Source organism: Oryzias latipes, chromosome 12 (genome assembly GCF_053564925.1).
Source record: "Oryzias latipes strain Hd-rR chromosome 12, Olatipes_Hd-rR_3.1".
Taxonomy (NCBI): Eukaryota; Metazoa; Chordata; class Actinopteri; order Beloniformes; family Adrianichthyidae; genus Oryzias; species Oryzias latipes.
The window spans coordinates 5,725,302-5,746,662 of NC_136248.1; the positions used below are offsets into that span (position 1 = coordinate 5,725,302).

At 46.5% G+C, this 21,361-nt stretch overlaps 1 protein-coding gene across 8 annotated transcripts in view; it reads right to left on the bottom strand.

Moving 5' to 3' along the window:
* Nucleotides 1-21,361, bottom strand: part of tjp2a (tight junction protein 2a (zona occludens 2)) — a 47,769-nt gene continuing 26,408 nt past the window's right edge. For 4 of the 8 annotated variants that reach the window (XM_023961030.2, XM_078955704.1, XM_023961026.2 and 1 more), the window contains 24 exons: nucleotides 19,625-19,678; nucleotides 13,258-13,382; nucleotides 13,086-13,188; nucleotides 12,299-13,004; nucleotides 11,992-12,095; nucleotides 11,767-11,920; nucleotides 10,759-10,870; nucleotides 7,315-7,445; nucleotides 7,162-7,234; nucleotides 6,938-7,088; nucleotides 6,695-6,803; nucleotides 6,392-6,611; nucleotides 4,843-5,030; nucleotides 4,665-4,760; nucleotides 4,504-4,583; nucleotides 4,035-4,245; nucleotides 3,858-3,958; nucleotides 3,544-3,768; nucleotides 3,372-3,467; nucleotides 2,981-3,178; nucleotides 2,819-2,833; nucleotides 2,594-2,671; nucleotides 968-1,053; nucleotides 1-880 (listed from right to left, as the gene is read on the bottom strand). In XM_023961030.2, coding sequence (XP_023816798.1) covers nucleotides 766-880; nucleotides 968-1,053; nucleotides 2,594-2,671; nucleotides 2,819-2,833; nucleotides 2,981-3,178; nucleotides 3,372-3,467; nucleotides 3,544-3,768; nucleotides 3,858-3,958; nucleotides 4,035-4,245; nucleotides 4,504-4,583; nucleotides 4,665-4,760; nucleotides 4,843-5,030; nucleotides 6,392-6,611; nucleotides 6,695-6,803; nucleotides 6,938-7,088; nucleotides 7,162-7,234; nucleotides 7,315-7,445; nucleotides 10,759-10,870; nucleotides 11,767-11,920; nucleotides 11,992-12,095; nucleotides 12,299-13,004; nucleotides 13,086-13,188; nucleotides 13,258-13,382; nucleotides 19,625-19,678 — 3,531 coding nt within the window. In that variant the 3' untranslated portion in view covers nucleotides 1-765. Of the gene's footprint in view, nucleotides 881-967; nucleotides 1,054-2,593; nucleotides 2,672-2,818; nucleotides 2,834-2,980; nucleotides 3,179-3,371; nucleotides 3,468-3,543; nucleotides 3,769-3,857; nucleotides 3,959-4,034; nucleotides 4,246-4,503; nucleotides 4,584-4,664; nucleotides 4,761-4,842; nucleotides 5,031-6,391; nucleotides 6,612-6,694; nucleotides 6,804-6,937; nucleotides 7,089-7,161; nucleotides 7,235-7,314; nucleotides 7,446-10,758; nucleotides 10,871-11,766; nucleotides 11,921-11,991; nucleotides 12,096-12,298; nucleotides 13,005-13,085; nucleotides 13,189-13,257; nucleotides 13,383-19,624; nucleotides 19,679-20,161; nucleotides 20,308-21,361 lie in introns of those variants that run through there. The other 4 variants (XM_078955705.1, XM_023961027.2, XM_078955703.1 and 1 more) reach the window with 2 other exon arrangements.

The window sequence follows — 21,361 nt, forward strand, 5'->3', positions numbered from 1 at the left end:
GAGTGTAAAAAAGTGAGATTTATTAGAAAGTGAGAGGTGAAAAGACAGAAATCACACACTACCAGCTCTTTACCATGATTGTCAGCACGTGTACAGCGTCTGCATATTCAGTAGAAAAATAAAGGTGTGATTGTGGCAGTTATCAAACCCAGCAGCTCAGATGCATCGAGCAGAAAGATTCCAGTGTGAACGCGTGTGGCCCCCTCCCTACAAACAGCGGGACTCGCCTCCTCCACGCCGCACAGCCCCGGACTCCACAGGCTCGATTCCGGGACGCCAAAGGAGCTGCAAGGCACTTGGCAGTGTTTTGCGACCCACATTTTAACAGGAACCACGAAGCAGCAGCTCCACCACACCTTAGAGACCTGACCCCCCCCCCCCCCCCCCCCCCCACTCCTCTGTGCAGGGAGGACCCCACAACGCCACGACTGATTCCTGGGGGTTTGACGGACAAAAATGCGCTGGGGGCGGGGCTTACAACTGAGGTCAGGGTGTCTGCACACGTGCAGTTTTTCCCGTCACTTTCAGGAGAGGAGCCATGAATCCTTTCTGGCGAATCGTTTTGGGGAAAAACTGTTGTCGTGTCTGTGACGCGACGGTCTTGTTAAGATCAAGGAAAGCTACATCTCACAGACAGAAATATTTACAGCAGAACATCACTTTGTCAAAAGTCAGCAGGTCGGTGCATCGCAGTGTCTGAAACAACCAAAAGTCTGTAACTGGGGCTGCAGGTGCAGTAATGACGTCACTTCCTGGCTTGGACCCTCACAGCTCCGTATCTTTGTACTTCTGGGGGGCATAGAACGCTCTCTTGGCGTCCTCGGGTCCCCGGGTCTCAGAGTACGGCGGCCGGAATGGAGTCTGCGGCTCAGCGTTGGACCTGGAAAGCACCAGAACAGCAGCCGTCCGTCAGTTTAGCTCCAGACCAGGAAGAACCTTCCTCGTCTGAGCCTTTTGGCGCTCTCACCCGATCGGCTGAGGACGGTTCAAGTTGGGTTTGGGGAGTTTCACCGGGACTGCGTAGATGTCGGGATGCCTCTGTGCGATCTCCAACTACAGAGAGAGCAGACCCAGAAATGTCAGAGCAGAGCAGGAGAACAAACAGCTCATGACACCTTCACCTTCAAGAAGCCCACCGGCAGGAATCGCCTTGGCAGCTCGGCCCTGATCTACTGGATGTACGCTCAACAAGCCTCGGGCCGGACGCCGCCGCGTCAGAGGCACCGGCCCGGAATCCAGTTTCTACGAGAGCCCCGATCAGCAGAAGATTCTACACTACTGAGTGGAATCACTGAGCTGTGTCAAACGTTTTAGAGCAACACTTAGGATCTTTACACCGACCGGCCAGCAGTGGATGCAGTTTATTTTTCTGTGGAGGTTTTGCTCGAGCCATTTTATAAACCAATGTCAAGCTGGGTTTTTAAACAAAACCTGCCAGAAGTCTGCTGAAGAAACAAAACAGTGAGTGTGTAGTATTGTGTAAATAAAAATTTGTGTGTGTTGCGGAGGGGGGGGGGGGGGGGGGGGGGGGGGGGTTTAGAAAGGTGAATATGTTGGAGGGACAACTTTCCAGCCAGACTATTATCAATAAATGCAAATACATTTCTGTACACATCATATAAAGTTAGTTTTGATGTCCACATTGAATAAAAAGTTATTCCAATATATACAGGAATTTTATTTTAAACTATAAATATTAAGGCAAAAAATACTAATTATAGTTTAAACTAAAGAATAACAGTAAAATAATTTAATAGAATTAATGATCAAACCAGTGAGATTTGGTGTTGAGTGTTGAAAGATGGAAAAATAAATAAAAACCAGCGGCCAAATGTGACCTTGAGGTCCTCTAGTGTTGAACAAAGCTTGGGTTTCAAAAATGCTGAATTGTTTTCATTTGAAAACATTCGGAGCAGTGACACAACATTTCTGTTATTCAGAAGTGCAGACGTTAATGGCGTCGAAGCAGGATGTTGTTTGGATCAAACTGAATGGGAAAACGTTCAGCAGCAGTGAGGTTGGTTCAGGTCGGCCTCTGCAGTGACAAACCATGAAATATTTGAAAAGTCGAGGATTTTCTACTCCTGCCAAAGCCGTAAAAAGATGTATGACATCACAGGCCGCCGGCATTATGATGGCGGGAAATTTAAGACTTAAACTGGTGGACGTCATAGAGGTAAAATGCAGCCATGTTTACGTAAGCCACATTGTTTGAGTCTGTGGGCCGGACTTTGGACATGCTTCCAACCAAACTGAGACGACTTGATTGATGTGTGAAATTTCTAACGTCTAAAATAATAATAATAATGGATTGGAATTATCTGCGCTCAAAGTGCTTCCAAAGTGTCCATTATTCATTCACTCATACTTGGTGATGGTAGAGGTCAAAGTATCATCTCTCCTGGACCCTAAAGTCTTGTTCGCCCCCTGAACCCTGAACCAGATCAGAACTGGTTCTCCTTCTGCAGCTGCTGGAGGCCTTTGGAGCTCAGATCAGGACGCAGCCGTTCAGTGTGAATGCAGAGAAATGTGGTGAACCCCCCGCATCTTCAGTGTGAACTCGTCCGAGCGTGAACACAGAAAGGGGACTGACCCGAGCGTTCTCAGCCTCCTGCAGCTCCAGCAGCCTCTGAGCTCGTGCCAGGTGGTCCATCTTCTCAAAGGCTTTGATCTGCAGGAAGACAGAGCCCTGTTAGCGGACGCTCGGCTCTGAACGGAAACACGTCCAGATGGCACGGTTCACATGAGGGATGAAGACAGCAGAGGGCTGACGATGAGGAGAAGTGCAGCACGCATGGTGAGGCAGACGTGCGGTTACCTGCTCACCCATTGTCTACGTTACACCGGAGCAAAGAAGCAAAGGAGGGAAAAGAAAGACAGATTTCACTGAGTCAGACAGAAGAGACGGAAAAACCTCCAGGTCATTTGACGAGAACAGTTCTGCAGCACGGCTCCGTTTTTGCCCTCCTGCCGTTCTAACCTTGCCCAAGAAGGACTTGGTGGCGGGATCCTCCTCGACCCTGGCCGGGCTTGGATCCTCTGCCGGCACGCGTGCGAGGGAGGGCTTCAGGGCCACGGGCGGGGGGAGGGGCTTGTAGCCTACCGCGGCGTCGCTGCTGATGGTGCTGCTGGACTGAGACTCGCTGCGAGTGGAGTCACTGCGAGTCTGCGTGCGTACCTGAAAGAGGAAGCAACTGTGAAAGGAAGCCTCCCAAAGTTGTCATCAACAGAAAAAATGAGGCTGTTAATTTGAGTGTAAAATTGGCTTTTTAGTGTTGGCATCAATGGAAGCGTTCTCTTCTCGGATTCCCGCCTCTACAGGTCTCTCGCACAACTGCAATAGAAATGTTTGGAAGACAGAAAGTTCTCACCTTTGGGGGTTCTGGGATAAACGACGGAGGAGGGCTGGGCTCCCGGTCTCTGTTGCTTGTGCTCCTCACGCGGGGTCGGGCTTCAGGATGGGACTTCTGCTCAGACACGACACCAACAGTTAGAAGACGGGCGGGAGCAGCCAGGAAGTGGCGTCTCCTCAGACGGACGCACCTCGTCTCGCAGCACGGGCTCCGAGGATCGACCGATGGCCGACACGGGCTGCGGCTCGTCCATCGTCTCGTCCAGCTCGTTGTCGGTGTAAGCCCCGCCTTCATCTGCGGTGTCCTCATAGTCGCTGGCCAGCCGGCTGTCCATGCTGAGGTAGTCTGTACCCATGGCAGACAGGTAGGACATACGGTCGTCCTGGAGATCCAGGACCTCCTCTGAACCATCCACCTGAGGACAACAAGCAAGAAGGAGATAGGAATCACACAATCTCTCAAGCTGAGAGAAGATGCATCCGTGTGCCGCTGCTGAGCCCTCACCTTGGCCTCGGACACCCACACAGCTCTGTCCTGCTGCTGCCGGATCTCATCCTTCACGCTGCCGTACCACGCGTCGTTGGCTGAGTTCAGGTCAATGGTTGCTGCAGTCGCACAAGGCAAGACATGAGTGGCGGTTTCACTCATTTCAGGGCGGCTGAACATTGACGGGTCGCTCACCTGTGAAGAGATGCGAGGAGGTCTTCCTCAGCCGGACGGCCTGCTCGTACAGCTTCTTGGAGCTTCGGCTGGATCCGGGCACCAGGCGGTTCCTCATGGTCTTCACTCCTTGCTTGCTGTCTGGGTTCAGGAAGACGACGATAGGATACCACTGCGTGTAGTTCAGGGTGTCCACGGCCTTTGGCGTCACGTCCAGCAGGGCGTGTCGGTCCTGAGGAAACGGCAAGGATGGGATTCAGATTCAAGGACATCTGAAAGCTGTCAAACTGAAATTTTAAGGTTTTTCCAGCACTTTACTCCATCTGTACAGCTCTGCAGGAATACATACGACTCCAATGATTTTAACAAGATGTGATAATAATAAGAAATTATTGTGAAATTCTAAGGACCTAAACTTTGGTTACGACAGTTTTTCAAGTAAACGTGCAACAAAGTTGCAGCGCTCTCAAAAAGTGGGATGTTTTTCAACCTCTTCAATGATCTGACGAATCGTGTTGAGCCGCACAACTCCAGAGGATTTCTCAGTGCCGGCATCTTTGGGCTCCGTTTCTGAAAGACGACGGACACATGAGGACCTGTTTCAGACAGATGTACAGCAGGCTGACAGGTGCATGATGGGATGACACTCACTGGCAACGACAAACTCTTCAGGCAGGTCTGAGGCCAGCTTTTCATTCACTACGTCAGAAATGGGTCCAAAAATGACCACAGGTCTCCTGAAACCGGCTAAACGGAGCGAGAGCAGAGCATTAGTGCAACAAAATCAAAAGAGAGAAGCTAAAGGGTTCAGCGGCAGCGGCTTCTTTACCCTCGCGTAACACCACTCTCTCGTAGGCGGGGAACTTGGTGGTGACCGGCGTCGCGCTCAGGTCCTCCCGGCTCTTGCGCATGTCCTTCTTCTTGGCGGCTCTCTGACCCCTCAGCCTCCAGAAGTCCCCGCGGTCGTTGCCGGGGGCTGCCGGGGCGCTGTTCTGGACGTTTGCCATCTGCTCGGCTCTGAGACGGACAGCCACAAACTTGTTAGGCCATTTTCAACGTTCCCATTTTCAATAACAGAGGAGGTCTAACTGAAAACCAGAAGAAGACCTTCCTCTTCCTGTAGGGACGGCGGGTGGGGGTGGCACTGTTTACCGTTTTATTCATCAATATCACCTGCAGCTAAAACACCATTTGATTTGGACGAGCGACCATAATTTCATTCAATGTCCCTTCATTTGTAAATCTTCCAACTGCTGCCACAGCAGGCACTCAGTCACCATGCCTCCGTGTTAGCTTACGTGTTTTTATCAACCTCTTTTTGACGGTCAGACTTTTTATCATGATTATTTTTTTACACGTACTGAATGCTGTGGTGTGCTTGTTACTCCTTCTTGGACTATTTTCCATTACTTCTGGGATCAAAAGTCGTCTCCTGGTGCAATGTTTACACCATCAGCTGTTGTTGCTTGGCAACAACAAAATGCTGCCAGAGAAGCGAATGGAGATCTCAGAGGATGTCCTTTAGAGTTTGCAGACCTCTTACAGAGTCTATATCATGCTAGAAGTCTTTCAAAAAAAAACTATATCCACATAATGATAAGATTTTTTATGTGTCAGTAATATATTATTACCTGTGATTTAAGAGTTATTTTCGCAGCTCATTTTGCTACCCGGAAATAAGACGACTCGACCTCTGAGGCTCCGCCTTTCGCTCCTTATGGGTCCCGCCCATTTTATGATGTCATCCTAGAGTCGGCTTCGGCAGTGTGTCTGCGTTTGCCCACGAAAACAAACAACATCCAAACCTTTGCAAGACGGATGTGCATATTGTGCATACGAAAGGAAAGCGTTTTGCTGATCCCCACACACCCGCTTCGGAAAAAGCGGGTGTGTGCGTTAGCCTGGGGGCGGAGCTGGCAGCACAGACTCTTCCTGGAAGGGGCTGTTCCCTCATTTTCAATGTGAGAACCCACAGGTATTTAGAGGAAGCTTAGAAATGTGTGAGTGGATCAAATTACCGCTTTGGTTTTTTCTTTGTGAGGCATGAAAATTATAATAAACTTAGAAGCTCAAAAAAGTAGATTTTAAAGACTGTTTATAATGGCATTGTTGCATCTGCCCTCTTCTACGGAGTGAGCTGTGGTAGCTTATAGTGCCCTCATGTCACAGTAATGTCAGACGACCTATGACCTCCACAGAACATCCGGATGCTTTTGATGCTTCTTTGCAAGCAGGACAAGTTTCCTGCAGCCCAGAATGAAAACGACCACGGTAACCAGACGAGGCACGCTTTGGGCTCACATGTACTCTGGCCCAGAATGAAGGGGCGTGCTGACACAGCGTGCACATCTTTCCTACAGCCCCTCCCACACACACACCTGCTCTTGTTAGGGATGATGCCTTTATCCTGCAGCTGGTTGTTTTTGTCCGTTCGGATAGCGAGCCAGTGACCCAGCTTGCCGTCGTAGAGTGTGTCCGTCACTTTCAAGATCTCTCCTCTGGAGAACGGGAGGCTCTGTGGAGCTTCCTTCTCATACTCAAAGTGGGTTCGGATGAAGAAGGAGTCTCCTCGGCCGGAGGCTAAGATGTCCTTGTAAACTGAAGGAGAAGAAAAGAGAGGCGTTTGTTTCCGACTGTCGTTTTGGCACAGAGTTCCTTCCTATTGTGCTGCAGTTCGTTACTGTCAGGCTTGCTCTGAGCGAGGATGGTTACGTCCTCTCCTTTGGGAATCTCAAGGAGGTAGAGGACAGCGTCTTCACGCACTATTCCTCGAAAGTCCATGCTGTTCACCTGATTTCAAAATAACATTTAATAGAAACACAGCATTGTGACTCACAAAGACTGTATTTTCCAATCAAACAGTTAAAGTTTCAGAGAGCAAGTGAAGCACGTTGAGGTTTGCAACAGAATAAAAGCATGGGTACCTTCATGATCTGATCTCCAGTGCGTAGACCCTCCTGGTCCGCCGGGCTGTCCTCCTGAACGCCAGCGATGAAGATGCCCACGTCGTTCCCCCCCGCCAGCCTCAGGCCAACGCTGTCTCCCTTCTTGAACAGCACCATCATGGTGTTGGGCCTGCGTGAAACGCTTTCAGAATGAGACTCCACAGCAGGAATCTCCCTGAAACCATGGCATTCCTGACACTCACCCGTAAACCTCCAGGTCCTCTGCACTCGGCTTCAGCGGCACCTTTGGAGGGGCGTGGACTCTGGGGACCACAGCTGGAGACAGGACAAGCAGGTTTAACCCCCCCCCCAAACACCATTCCCTCAGGGTTTGAAACTCAGAGGAACAGGTTTACCTGGTGGCGTCTCTGATCGAGGCTCCTCCCTCTCAGCCTTCAAAGAGGACGTGTCTTCAGCAGCTCTGTCTAAACCTCGAAACGGGGTTGGTAAAGCACCCATCTTGGCAAGCCTGCTGGGGGGGTCCTCTCTGGTGAATACACCAAGAAAGAATTTAGAAGAGACAACGTGCACAACGAAGCGGGTCTGAAGCAGATCAGATCCGTACATGGAGAATTATCATCATGACGGTTTCTTCTGCTCCATTAAAACAGTTACAATGCTTTGATATACAGCCTCCTCTAAAAATAACTTCCAACAAGATTCATTTTACGAGTTTACATTAGAAAAATTCATCAAGCTAAAACTAGAATTAAAAATCAATCAAAGACATTTTGTCAATTTGCTTGTTTTCAGTCAGCTAGCATCTGTGTTTCAGGCGACCTTTAAGCCAAGACTAAAATCTTCACAGGAAGTTAAGGTGAAGACGGTACGAGCTGCTTTTCAAAATAAATGCTTAGGTTTGGAGATCTTTAAACACGAAAACAAATCAACCACTGAAAAACAGAAACTTAATTCAGGATTAAAATCATAATCACAACTTTTTAAACAAGTAAAATGAACTATTTAAAAGCCTCCAACACTAAGGCTTAGGTTAAAAGCGGTATTACGAGTCTAGAACCTGATTCTATCTAACCCTTAAAATTAGTGGCTTTATGCAAAATTAACTTTAATATTTATGTTCATTTTTGGTTAACATAAACACAGAACATTCTTAAAAATCAAACCATTTATTCCCCACTTTCTACTTGGCTTAAACAAAGATTTTTTTAAATCATGTTGTAAAAAACTCACCGTTTTTTTGTTTGTTTTTTAGCAGACTCCTTGTCAGGTAAACAGTCCATGACTTAGGGGGCAATTAGCTGAAAATCCGATCATTACGACTTTTGTTCGTGAAGCTTTTCTCTGATGCAGCACTAAAAAAAAATCCCCCTGCTATATATCTATTAAAAAAACAAACTGCATCCACTGCTGCTTGGAATAAATAACTAAAGAGCGAAAAAGAAACCAAGCAAGAACATGCATCTGTGTAAAATCAGGAAATCCAGTTTTTACACCTTAAACTCCAGATTATATTTCTGAGACGACAAAATGTGCCGCACACAGCAGTACCACCCCTTTTGTCCACCTGTTTGTCACAGTTAATGAATTTCTAGCATTAGATGTCCGGCATGTTCTAAAGGAAAGTATTAAACCCGTAATGGCACGATGTTTGTTGAAAAAAGAAAAGAAAAAAAAAACGGAAGAGCGAAGGAGTCGTCCATAACTTTATGTGAAGTGTCTCAAATTTACTCTGACGTAAAGACAGAGCAGCAGTGGTCCTCTCATTGTTTTGTTGTTGTTCTTTTTACAGTTAAGAATAAAGACTTGGAGTTTGGTTTACATTTTGGTTCCATCTGACTCATTTCCCAATCCTCTTCTGTGTCATCCAGATGGTTTCTGGAGAACTTTAGTCCGGCCTGGCTTAAGCAAGGGGACCATTGGAGAACTGCAGGACTTGAATCCATGACGACATTGCGTGTTACCATAGTAACCTTTGTCACTGTGGTCCCAGCTCTTTTCAGATCATTGATCAGGCCCTCCGCATAGTTCTGGACCGTTTCCTCACCGTTCTCTAGATCTTTTCTTCCCTGCTGGGTGAGATATTTCAGGAAGCTCCATGTAGAGCGAGATCGTCAGTGATCTTCCATTTTATAACAGTTGACAGTTTCTCTGCAAGCTGCTGCTTATTGTAGATTGGTTCTTCCCAGTCTCGTTCAGGTCTACACGCTTGTCCCTGGTGTCCTTCGACAGCTCTTTGGTCTTGGTCATGGTGTAGTCTGAAGGGTGCGGTCGGGTGTGTTTTATACCGATAACCAGTTCAAACAGGTGACATTAATACAGGTAACCAGTGGAGGATAGAAGAGCTTCTTAAAGAAGAAGTAACTCGTCTGTGAGGGACACAAATCTTGCTAGTTTTTAGGAGATAAATACTTTTCTGCATCATTACACAAATAAATTCTTTAAAAATCAAACAATGTTATCTGCTGGATTTTTATTTTACATTCCGTCTTTGATAGTTGTAGTTTATCAACGGTGAAAATTAGAGACCAAACTACAAACAGAAAGTTTTTCCCCCACTGTACATAATCTAATGTATTTTAAATAAATATTGGTATTTTTGAAGCACAACTACGAAAATGCATAAAACTGACTGTTATGATTGTAAGCAGTTCAAACTTGAAACGGTGGATTTATGATTTCACTTTAGCAGCTTTATTTAAACGTTTTCATTTGCACAGTTGATGAAGTGTTGGAGGCAGCTGTATGAAATGTGCAGTAATGTCTGTTCTGTATTTTATGAGATCATTTGGACTTTGATCCAGCAGCTCTGGAGGATTTATTTAAAAAAAAAAAAAGGGCCCTGACTTTTTTGTTGCAGCCCCTCCATTAAAGAGAAAACGGAAACAGTTCTCTTCCTGCACCTGGGAGCAATCTTGGATCTGTCCTTGACAATCGTCTGCCATAGTTTGAGAAAAGCAACAGGTGAGTATTGAGAGGCTGTGCAAAGCAGCTGGTTCCTCCAGCAGCTCGTGGAGAGGAGTTTCTTTGACCAAGAGTTTCTTCCAACTCGACATGATCCTCTGAAGGTTCAGAGAACGAATCAGCTCATCGAGTTTCATTCTGCTCAGGAATTTCCAACTAAAGTAAAGCTTTGCTTTACTTGATACCCCAGATGAAAAACTCTTCCGGCCTGAACGCCGTTTCCTGTAAACGTCCATCATGATTCTGCAACAACTGAGGATTAACCGTCATCGCTGTTAGACGTTTGACTTCTAAAGGCCAAAGTTGGTAGTTTGATTCCTGGCTTTTGTGGAAAAGATATACACGTAAACTTTACCCATGATGCACTCTGGTCTGTCTCAGAATCACTCTGTCAGCTGCTTGGAATAAAAAAATATCGTTTGGGCACAAAATATTAATCTTTTGGGCGACCAGGGAGCGTTATCCTAACAAAACTAAATCTCTTTAACCCATAAGAACCTTTGGTGACATCAGTGTACCAGAAGAACATCAGAAATGTGTTCTGTAGTCTACTTTGTCCCACATAATTAGCTTTTTTGGGGGGGACAATGGGTGTGGGTTTTATTGGGTTAAACAGTCAAAGTTAAAAATGGAGAATCTTTTTAGGGAAGGGCAGAAACCACAAAGTCAATGACTGAGAAGGCTACATTCAGGCACCTACAGCCTTTCAGGGCTTCTCAACACATCCATGCAATGCATCGTCACACCGCTAAACTACCAGAGGAGAGGCCTCTGCGAAGTAAAGAGCCACATTTCGGAATCACCGTTTCAGTTTAAGCGGAGCTTGTATTACGACGAGCTCCGACAGCCACCGAAATGTGGCCTTCAAGGCTGCGTACCTGGGTTTGTCTCTAAGCCTCTCATTGGAAGAGTGGGAGGAGAGGTCGGAGGGGTGGCCTCGTCTGTCATCCTGTGGAGAGTAAGAGCGGTTCGACTCGATCTCTGAGATATCTGCAAAACACGACACACAGGATGAAAGTTGTGACCTCCCTTCAGACAAGCCAGTGTCTTCACACGCGTGTTCTGGTTACAGACACTCCAAACTGCTTTGGGAGAGGGTTGGATCTATGGGAAATTTGGAAAATTGTCTACTGGGGGCGATACCAGACACAAACGCCCCCTCCTGGAGGATGTAGAGGAATGATCAAGATTTAGACGCGTTGCCTTCTAAAGCCAGGGGCTCAGCTAAATGATTAGCATCAACCCTGTGAACACACGACTCCAGGATGTTCTGAAGCTCGGACGAAAAAGAAAAAGGTTTGGAGCTTCTGCAGCGACAATGAAATTCTGCAACAGCAGGATTATGAAGGGGATTAGATCACCCTGCTGCAGGCGAGTGCACATTTTCACACATGAAGACACGTGCACACACACACACACACACACACACGGAACTAAAGTGGGTCATAAGTCTTAGGGCCATCCCCCCCCTCCCGTAACAAACAAAAACTCACACCACTTATCTAGATTGGTTTTGACCAATGGCGGCGTGCCATCTGGTCATGTGACTTTAAAACCAGGTATAAAGGAGCGAGTGCGATGAGGCGGGGCCTGATGACGGTTAGTGGATGTCTGGTGTTAGTACTGCTCTGCAGAACATGAAATAATGTTTGCGTACGACTAAAGTGGATGTGAGCAAAAGCTTTATTCAATTACTGGATTGACAGATACAACATTGTCATGGCAACAAAGCTGGTTTAAGAATGAACTTCACATGCACTGGGCTTTCTATATGAAGAGGAAGATGGAGGTGGTGATGATGATGATGATGATGATGTCAGCCACTTGCACAGTGTGCTTTCACACCAGATAGGTCCTTCTGCCTTTCTGTTTGGACTGTCTCTCACCATCGAGCTCCGAGTCGCTGTCGACCATGGGCGGGATTCGGATCAGCACCTGCCGCCGGTCCCGCTGCACCACCAGCTGCAGCTTTCCGCGGGACTTCTCGATCAGCTTCCCGGCGTCGCTCAGAGACAGGTTCTCCGTCACCGTCCCGTTAATCTGAAGGAGACACGTGAGATGTAACACCCGACACACTCGCTGGTGCAGACGGTTGGATTTGGCCAAAGCACCTTCAGGATGATGTCGCCCTCCTTCAGGTTCCCGTCTCTGCCGGCGAGTCCGGTGCTGGTCATCTCTTTGATGAAGAGCTGGCTGCCCAGACGAAGACCATACTCTGGAAGAGAACATACTTTTCTGTGCCGACTCAAAGCAAACATTACATTCAGTGGGATTTCTTCTGGGATTTTTCCATTTTAGCAGCAGTTTTCTGATCTCACATGGTGGAGAGTTTTGCTGATGTAGCTCAGCTGACATTTCTTGAAAATGTTTCCACCAGAACAAAACGTAAGACCAGCACTGAGTGGGTCACCCCCTCACCTTCGTTGGGGTGGTTCTTCAGCAGCAGCACGTTCACAGGTTTCTCCAGAGGCTCCAGGTCACGGGCGGGGCGCGGAAGTGGGATGGGTGGGGCCGCGGGCGAGGGGGAGCGGTCCAGGCGGTCCCTGCTTTTTCTAATGGGCTCATCAAGCTTCCTGGGATTGCGCTCGAAGCTGGGATCACGCCCACGGACCGGTCCTGGGCTGTCTCTCCTATAGCGCCGATCAGGGCTGTAATCTCGGTCGAGAGCGCGCTCGCTGCGGTAGCGGCGGTCTGGGCTGTAATCCCGGTCGAGAGTGCGCTCGCTGCGGTAGCGGCGGTCTGGGCTGGGGTCGCGGTCGAGCACGTGCTCACTCCTGTAGCGGCGATCGGGGCTGTAGCGGCGATCGGGGCTGTAGCGGCGATCGGGGCTGCGGTCCAAAGTGCGACCTCTGCTGCCATCCCTGCGGGCCCGGCGGTCTGGACTCAGATCTCTCTCGAGGTTCCTGCCGCGCTCCTGCCGGTTGTAGTCGCGCTCACGGGTTTGGTAGCCAGAATCCACGTAGCCTCCCCGCTCCTGACTGTGGTCGCGTGCGCCGCTGTGCGTGCTGCGGCGGTCAGGCTCGTAGTTGTAATCATCATTGTAGTCGTTGTTGAAGACTCTGTCATCAGGGGAGGGGGGGCGGTTCACCACAGTAACCGGAACCTTCTTGGGCCTCTTGACGATCTAAATGTCAGCGGAAAATCAGAAATTACTGCATTTTTAAGCTCCAGAATTGCTTAGAAGAAATTCAGAGGATAAACTCACAATTTTGGCAACTTTGCCGCACTTTCTGAGGGTGTTCACAGCAAAGGAGTGGGCCACCCCTTCCATGGGGATGGCGTTCACCTGCATCACGCGGTCCTTCTCACTGAAACACAGATTCTTGATGACCAACAAAAACACGCTTTCCTTCACTGCGGAGAGAAAAGAAACTCACAACAGCAATCCGTCGGCCGGCCCCCCCTGCAGGACGTCCGACACCACGATGGACATTTCGCCCGTCTCATCGTTCGGGTTGTCCCGTCCTCCGGACACCGCCATACCAAAGCCCATTTTGGGGTCCTGTAGAAAGAAACAGACATTTCAGACCACGCCCATTACCGATGGCGGTGTGGAAGTGTGAACAGGTCCAACAGAAGCGGATCCTTTGCCCCAAATGAATGTGTGCAGCCATGCACTTTGTGATAATGTGGCTTTTCTGAGGTTTGACTGCTTTTAACAGAACAATCCTTGCTGTGACAGCTTAGTGTCAAAAGGATTGTACCTGCTGTAGCTGCAGTTTGCACAGATGAGATTGAGTTTGGAGATTTGATGACCTTTATATCTCTTGATCCTCTGCTTTCCATCTGTACGATAAAAAAAAAAAAAATTCCTGTTTTCTCTGGTCTTTAGCAGATGGCCACAGGGGTGGGAGGGAGCAGATGGAGAAAGCCGGAGAAAACGCGAGTCATAGAGCGATCAAACAAATGAGGATGAAGTCCAGTTAAAAGTTAGCCGGAGCTGTGTGCTCATTCACAGCTTCTTTTGTCTGATTGTGAACTAACGTTCCTCTGGTCGGTTTTGAAATTGCACGTTTCTGTATTTTTAAAAAATGTTTTTTTGTCTTTCAACTATTTAGGTTCAAAAAAGTCACAAAATTGTACTTCATCTCTGTTGTTGCAGTAACCGATGTTTCTCTAGTCCAAATAGATCTTCCAATGGTTTTATCCTCGTCTACTTTTTCTTTGTCTACGTTTTCTGTCTTCATGATGTTCTTTTACTATTGCAGTTAGTAAAGTCTTAGTATGGGGCGGGGTTGACGCGTACGGGTATTGCAGGTTTTTGGGGTTGTCCGGTCCCATGACAGAAACACAGGTGTGTCTTGCAGTTGCCTTGAGGATCGTACAGTCAAATGGACATCATGAAAAAGGAACGTACCATTGTTTTGCATGTGCTAACTATATCGTGAAGTAAGTTGGACACTTACGAAATACAGGGGATGCTGCTGTGCAGTGTCTTTCTGCCGTACTGTAGTCGTTCGTAAAGTGAGAGAGCTGGCTTCATACGTGCAAATGCTGCACGCATGGAGTTTGCTTGTAATGTCGAATTTTCCGTAGAATTCCCACACAACCTACGCTCTGATTGTCTAATTTCCTCATTTCTAACAGTCAGCCTGTCAGAGCGCACACTTCTCACTTAACCAGGACTAACTGGCTCATTACGCAGGATTTAAGGAGGTTTAAAAACGAAAAATTTGTACAATGTGCCTATGTCTGCCCTCACCTGGAGCTGTGACGGTGTGAGATTTTTTATCACCGCAGTGATGAACCAGCAGGGGGCGCGGTGTCACGGTTAACCTTTCACATGACCGAGAAGAGCGCCTTGGCCTATCAAGACCGCTGATCTATGCGATTAATAACTTATTCCTTCGCCCTACAACAGATGTTCTAGGGATTTAGTGTTTTTCCATCTGTCGCTGCAGCTGGAACTAACCTGTTTTGTTCATCCTGCAGCAGATGTTCCAGTGGTTTTCCTGTTTGTCTCTTTTATGTCCCCTAAAGACCTACAGACTCAACCATCTGCTGGTCAGTCTGGATCTGCTGAAAGTGTCTCCCCATTCTACTTCTTACAGGGACTTTTCCTTTCCACTGTCTCTTTTTGCGTCTTCAAAACTCTTGAACATTATTGATCAGATGTGAGTTTTCATGATGTTTGCATTAGGCATGCATGATAGTTATCAGCCAATAAAACTTCTGCTGATGTAAATCTGCTGTGACCACGATTCTCCACGTCTTGTTGCGAGATTCTCCAGATTCTCCACCTCTCAGTGTTTTCACAGACCTCTGAGGCTCACCTGCATGTTTCATTCACAGCGTTAGGCTGAGATCCGTCTTCACAACTGAAGCACAAATCCCGAGCTGGGGTTCTGTACAGGAAAAGTCCAACCACAAGACATGGACCTCACCGAGCCCGCAGTGGGCTTTCTCGACTGTTACCAAAAACCCCGGAACAGATTCCAAACTGAACGGCCTTCCGTTTGTCTTTGTGCTCATTTGGTTTTTAGTCAAATCCCCCAAATGGAAATGAGAGTTTTAAAAACGTTCCGACATCAGCCAACATGCGTTTGAAAATTTTATAGGCATAACTTCAGTATTATGGATCCCTAATTTGCATTACTAAGGTTCAACTTTAACTTTACAGCTAAATTAGGATCAAGCAGACAACTCGCATTTTGTGTTACTATTTTAGCTTCTACGTTTCTATTTTTAGTGAGAACTTGACATCCAGCTTTCCATTTCCTTTTCTTCTTTTTAGTCATATCAAAGCAGCCCCCCAACAAACCTTTGATTCATCACATGAAAAACTATTTTCCATTAAGTATCATCTACAGGACTATATCTGGATTGGTGAGTTGTGCGGTTTGCAGGCCTGTCTCAGGTGTGAATGCATTACAGCTAAAGTGTCAAAGCAAAATGCTTCCGAATGATGCAAGGATTTCTGTGTGTTTGGAATAGAGGGATGTGGGGCAGAAGGACCCCCCTTCATTTAACCTTTGTCGATCATAGAACCCAGACCGTCTTCACTCTGATGTCATCTATATTTTCTTTCACAATTTTTGTAAATAGTCTTAAGATCAGAGCAAAGATCCCAGCCTCCCAGACAAGCGACCCCAAACATCCTAAAATTAGAAAGCGGTGGGTGAAAGGACAGAGGGGAAACAGCTGGCCCTGAACATATGGGTCACATGCTCGCAGCAACTCCACCTTTCTGCACCAAGTCTGCCTCTCTGGCCTCGGTGAGCAGCAGCACGAGACGATTAACTCATGAGGGGGATTCGTTAAGCTCGACTGGTGAGCCGACACAGGCGTGCACGTGCTCACGGGCACAGAAGCTGCCGCACATCTCAGCATTTGTTAGTTTTTTTCATCAAATCGCTGTGAATCAGGAGCTGACGGAAAAACTGGCGTTTGACAAAGAGCGCGTTTGTGACGTAGGAAATACGCCACAGGTTCCCTGCTCGGATTTATGTTCTGCATTTTGAGTACAGGTCGCAGTTTTTTTGTTCACTTTGGTTGGGGGTGCAACTTATATGGGCTTTTCTTTTTAAATCAACCACTAGAGGGCGCTGTAGGTGTGTTAAGCAGTATTTGCTACTGACAGTAATAATGAAGAAGCCCCACTCACTCAGTCTTACGCTGGGCTGAGCAGAATTGTTCCAAAGTGACACAGAGGATGAATAATTCAACAGATTTAGTGGTTATAGTCGTATAAAGTTGACGTGTTAGCATGTTTTTTATGCTATGGTTATCTGAACTATTGTTCATATGTTGCACTAATATACTTGTAGGTGCCATGAATTAAGTGTGGTTTTTATCAGGATGAATGAATATAGTTTGTGTTCTGATTATAGTATTATTGGCGGTAAACACCTGGTGGGTGACAGGTTTTAGGGTGGTGACATTAAGTAGCTTTAACTCACCTGAGGTTTTGTCCCCGTGTAAGATGTGTGTGTATGTGTGTGTGTGTGTGGGGTGGGGGTGGGGGGGGGGGGGGGGTTGAGCTGGGTTGATGTATTTTTTGTTGAAAGCTTTTTTGCCTTTTTATCTTTTTTTTTGATTCTTTGGTTTTTGATCACATTATAATAAGTGGATTTAATGACCTTTTTTTCACTATTAAAAGTTCAAAATACTAACTTCGTAATGCGTCATGATGTTTTTGAGTGCGTCATTCACTAACCGGATCCAGCATCAGCCTCTCAGCGACTCTTTGTTTTTGAAGTCACTACAATACTGGATTCCTCCTATGGTTCATGAAGCTAAATAAACATCAAAGTGTTACTCCAGAGCAATTTTTTTCAACCAGTGTGCCGCGCCACACTAGTGTGAGAGACGGTCAGGTGTGCCGTGAAAAATTGCCGTCATTGACTGATCTAAAAACATTTTCCATCTCCAGAATATCAGCTCTCTGTTCATCCAAACAGACCCTGATAAAACACTGAGTAGTTAGTAATATGAAAGATCATAAAATACTTTTTTCTGTTTGATTCTATTAAGGACATTTTGATCACAATGATGATACCGCGATTTAGCCGAGCTTCAGCTCTGTTTTCGGAAAAGTCCCGCCCCTCCAACTGTCTCCACCAATCATTCTTGGAGGCTTAAGCACACGTCATCAGACTGACCAATAAGAAGTGCTTTAGGTCTTCACTCCTTATTCCGATTCAGCTCATAAAAACTCTCAGATCCAACAAAAATACCAGCTAAAGCTCGTCTTTAGCGGAGCAGCTTTCCACAGAATCTGGTGTCAGACCGTGGAACAAGTGAACAAAACAATGAAGCTCAGAGAAGTTAGTCCGTCTGCGATTCGGCTGCAGTTTCGCACTACATCTCCCATGATGCATTGGGTTAAAATGACAGCATCTCAGCGTAAAATGAGTATTACCTGTTAAATGTCTTGAAATCGCAACGTATACATATCAAACTGTTTTTAAATTCTTTCTAACTGAAATACTTTTCTGATAACGTCTGGATTATTTTATATATTAAACTTAAGAAAAAGTAATAACATTTAAAAACAGGATTAAGGAGAAGTGACCAACAGACAATTAAACTACATTCAAACAATGTAATCCTCTAAAAAGAAATACAACATTTCTGTTAAAGTTTTCAAAGACTTCATCTTTGATTAAGATAAGAGAAATGTTCACTTTTTTGTGCAGCTACAGAAAACATAAATATAATGTTAGCCTTTTTGTGTAATATTTATCAAACATATTATGATCATATAATTGTTCAAAAATCACAGTTGCCTTTGCACCAACGGTGGAAAAAAAAACATACAAAAATAAATCACTATTTAGAAAGAATATATTTGTTTTTTCGTGAAGTTAAATAAAATTGCATGTTAATAAACTGGAGGAAAAAACAACTACCAGAGTAAAATGTGAAAGAATTTAGTTGAAAATTATTACTGAAAACTAACAACTTTTATTACATCTTTTAGGAAAAACATTGCGGAGGGACTGTAAATCACTACAGACTATAGAGTTTCTCCTTTTTTAATTTCTGGAAACTGGTGTGCCCTGGGATTTTTGTCAAGGAGAAAGTGTGCCTTGGATCAGAAAAGAAAAGAAAAGAAACACTGATCTAGTGAAGTATTTATTCCATTCTGTCCGTTCTTGTTCCCGTATTGGTTAAATACATTTCAGTGTTTCTTGGCAGCAGCAACTTTAAGAAAAGTCTGGCCTCCAAGGCTCAAAACTGTCCAGCTGGAAATCTCAGATCTAATGTTAAGGCCCGTACACACCGGGATGAATATTCGCCAGCGTTTTTCGCCACGTTTTTTGTGTTCACACCCAGGCGATTTTCGCTGACGGTGAGCCGAGCGAACATGCAATTTCATTTCCTGACATTAGATGGCGCTTAATGTAAAACAGAAATACTCCTGTACACAAGGTGGCGCTGCGCAACTTTATGCTTCTTAAAGTCGCTTTTCACTCAGAAGAAGAGAGCAAGTATTTACGCGCTTGTCAGAATCAAACAAAGAAAACATGAATATTTCAAGCACCAGTTGCTCTAACTGGTGCTTGAAATATAAACTCGGCGTCTATCTTCTTCGCTGGTATGTGTGCTCAGCAAGGCAGTTTTTGTGTTTGAGCCCCCAAGTTTACTGTAACTTCAGAAGCTCCAGACACGTGTGCAAGAGCGCCATTCTCATTAGTCGTATAGTTTTTGAAGCGGCGCGTCAAACCCAAAAAAGCGAACCCGAGGCGTTTTTTAAAAAGTGACGCTTTGACATGTGGCGTTTTTTCGCGTCGGTGTGCACACTCTCATTGGCGCCCTTTTTTTAGTCACGAGGCGTTAAACGTCGGCGAATATCGCCCGCGAAATTCGTCCCGGTGTGTACGGGCCTTTAAGCTGGGGTGTGAGGGGCTGTAAGCCAGCAGAAGAGCCCATAAAAGACAGCTCTCAGCTATGGATGATGGGGAAGGGGGGCAGGACTGTTGGGGCGGAGCAAGCCCTCAAAAATGGAATTTCTTACCCCTAGGGCTCTGCAGAAATTATGTCCTAGAAAATGACACGTTTTTGTTTTTTTTCTGGCTAAAAACAGAATAATCATAATTAAAACACTTTCAAATAAGATGATCGGGGTAGGACTTGAACGGTTCTATTTTATTTAAAGTTCATTAGAGTCACTTCCATCTCTAACTTCTCCAGGGTGCAGAAACTTATCAAACAAATGATTTAAATGTTCTCCACATGCGCCCCCCCCCCCCCCCCCCCCCCCCTTGTTTCTACATGGAAATGAGGTTGAGAGGGACTCACTCTGTGCAGCGTCACCGTGTACTGCTCCCACACCGTCTCCTCCATCACCGGGTTCTGTGGACAGAAAACAGATTAATGACGTGATGCAACAACAGCCGTGTGCGTTTGTTACCGTTGGCGGCTGTTACACAACATCCAGCTGCAGGGAGAACCACAGCGGCAAGCGGCAGATTCAGGAGCAGCCGGAACAACTCCGCTTTCAACATTTTTACAAAACTCCGCTGAAGACTGAAACCAGTAGAGAAAACGCGGACATCCACAGAGGACCATCAGCATCCCGGTCCACTTAGAACTCACAAAAGTGCAAAAATAGGAACTTTGTTCAGGTTTAAAAATAGAAAGGCATCAACACTGGTGTCCGTCTTTAACTTCAGCGCTGCCTGGAAGCTTCAGCCTTTGAAAAAGCCTCCTTTTGTTGTCAAATTACAGTAGCCCCATCCCAAAGTAAAGGCGGACACGCCTCACTAAGAGGAAAAAAAAAGCTGTGACGCCAGCAACGGGGCCAACACCCAAATTTGGTGAAATGACGGCACTCACAAGTCCCTGCAGGATGCGGATGGTCTTGACCGCGTGGGCCCATTTCCTGTGCAGGCTGAGAACGGTCTTCATGGCGCACGTCTCCCCCGGCTCACCAGCAGCGCTGCTCTGGCGGACCGACGTGCGCCGCAGCCTCCTCCATGACCACAGCTGCACAACCAGCACCGCTCTCTCCCTGCATCTGCCCGCCTAACTGCCTTTGACGTAAGAGGGATTCTGCTGCCCTACATTCTGCACAAATCCCACCGTCTGCAGGGAAGTGTAAACACGGACGCCGATTAAGCACCGGAGCGTCCGACCCCACCTCAAATCAAAACGCCGACACCCTCGAAAAGCACCGCTCCAAACTTCTGACACCCCTTCACTCTCCACACACACACACACAACCAAAGCAGAGCTGGGGTTTTCACACCGACTGCAACTTCCCATCTGCCATTGACAGAGGAAAACTGGGCCACGTCTCAGGGAAGCAGCTCAGCCACAGCAGCCGTCTTTTTGATCTTCTGACCAGCGTGGCGACATGGGAGGAGCAGCATGAGGAGAGCCGGCACATCTGCAAGCCAACATCTGTCTGCGAACTCCCATGCAACTCTGCAGATACGGTCACACATCTGCAGAGGAAACACAGCCCCACATGACGGACATGATGCAGAGCGGGAACTGCCAACGGAGAGGAAACTTTCGCAGCAGAACGGCGACAGGATCATTTCTGATCAGACGTCAAACTGCCCAGAAGCACACAGGATTGTTAGAAACTAAGATTCCTTTTAACGATGATTCCAGAAGTTTGCACTGGCCCACAGGGCCAGTAGTTTTTGAAAGTTACTGGCCCGACACCGCCGCAGGTGGCACCCAAGTGATGGACGCCCCAACTTTAGGGCATGCCCCCCCGGAAAATTTTAATATGGTGCATTCTGGTGACATTTAGCACTTATTTATACACTTTTCATGACTGAAAATAGACCAGATCAAACTTTAATCTGCTCTAGTCTGTTTCAGATTTTTTGAAGAGAGCACTGCAGTGTAGTAGTTAACACTAGTTAAGAAGTTTTCATGCTGCTTCTAATCACTGCTATTTCACATTTGTTCCTAATCAATAGTTAAGAAGTTTCATTTACTTCTTGCTCTGACTGCCTTGAGGTTCTGCTTTTTGTTACTGTTGCAAAGTTACATTTACCTTTTAGATCCTTATTACTGTTA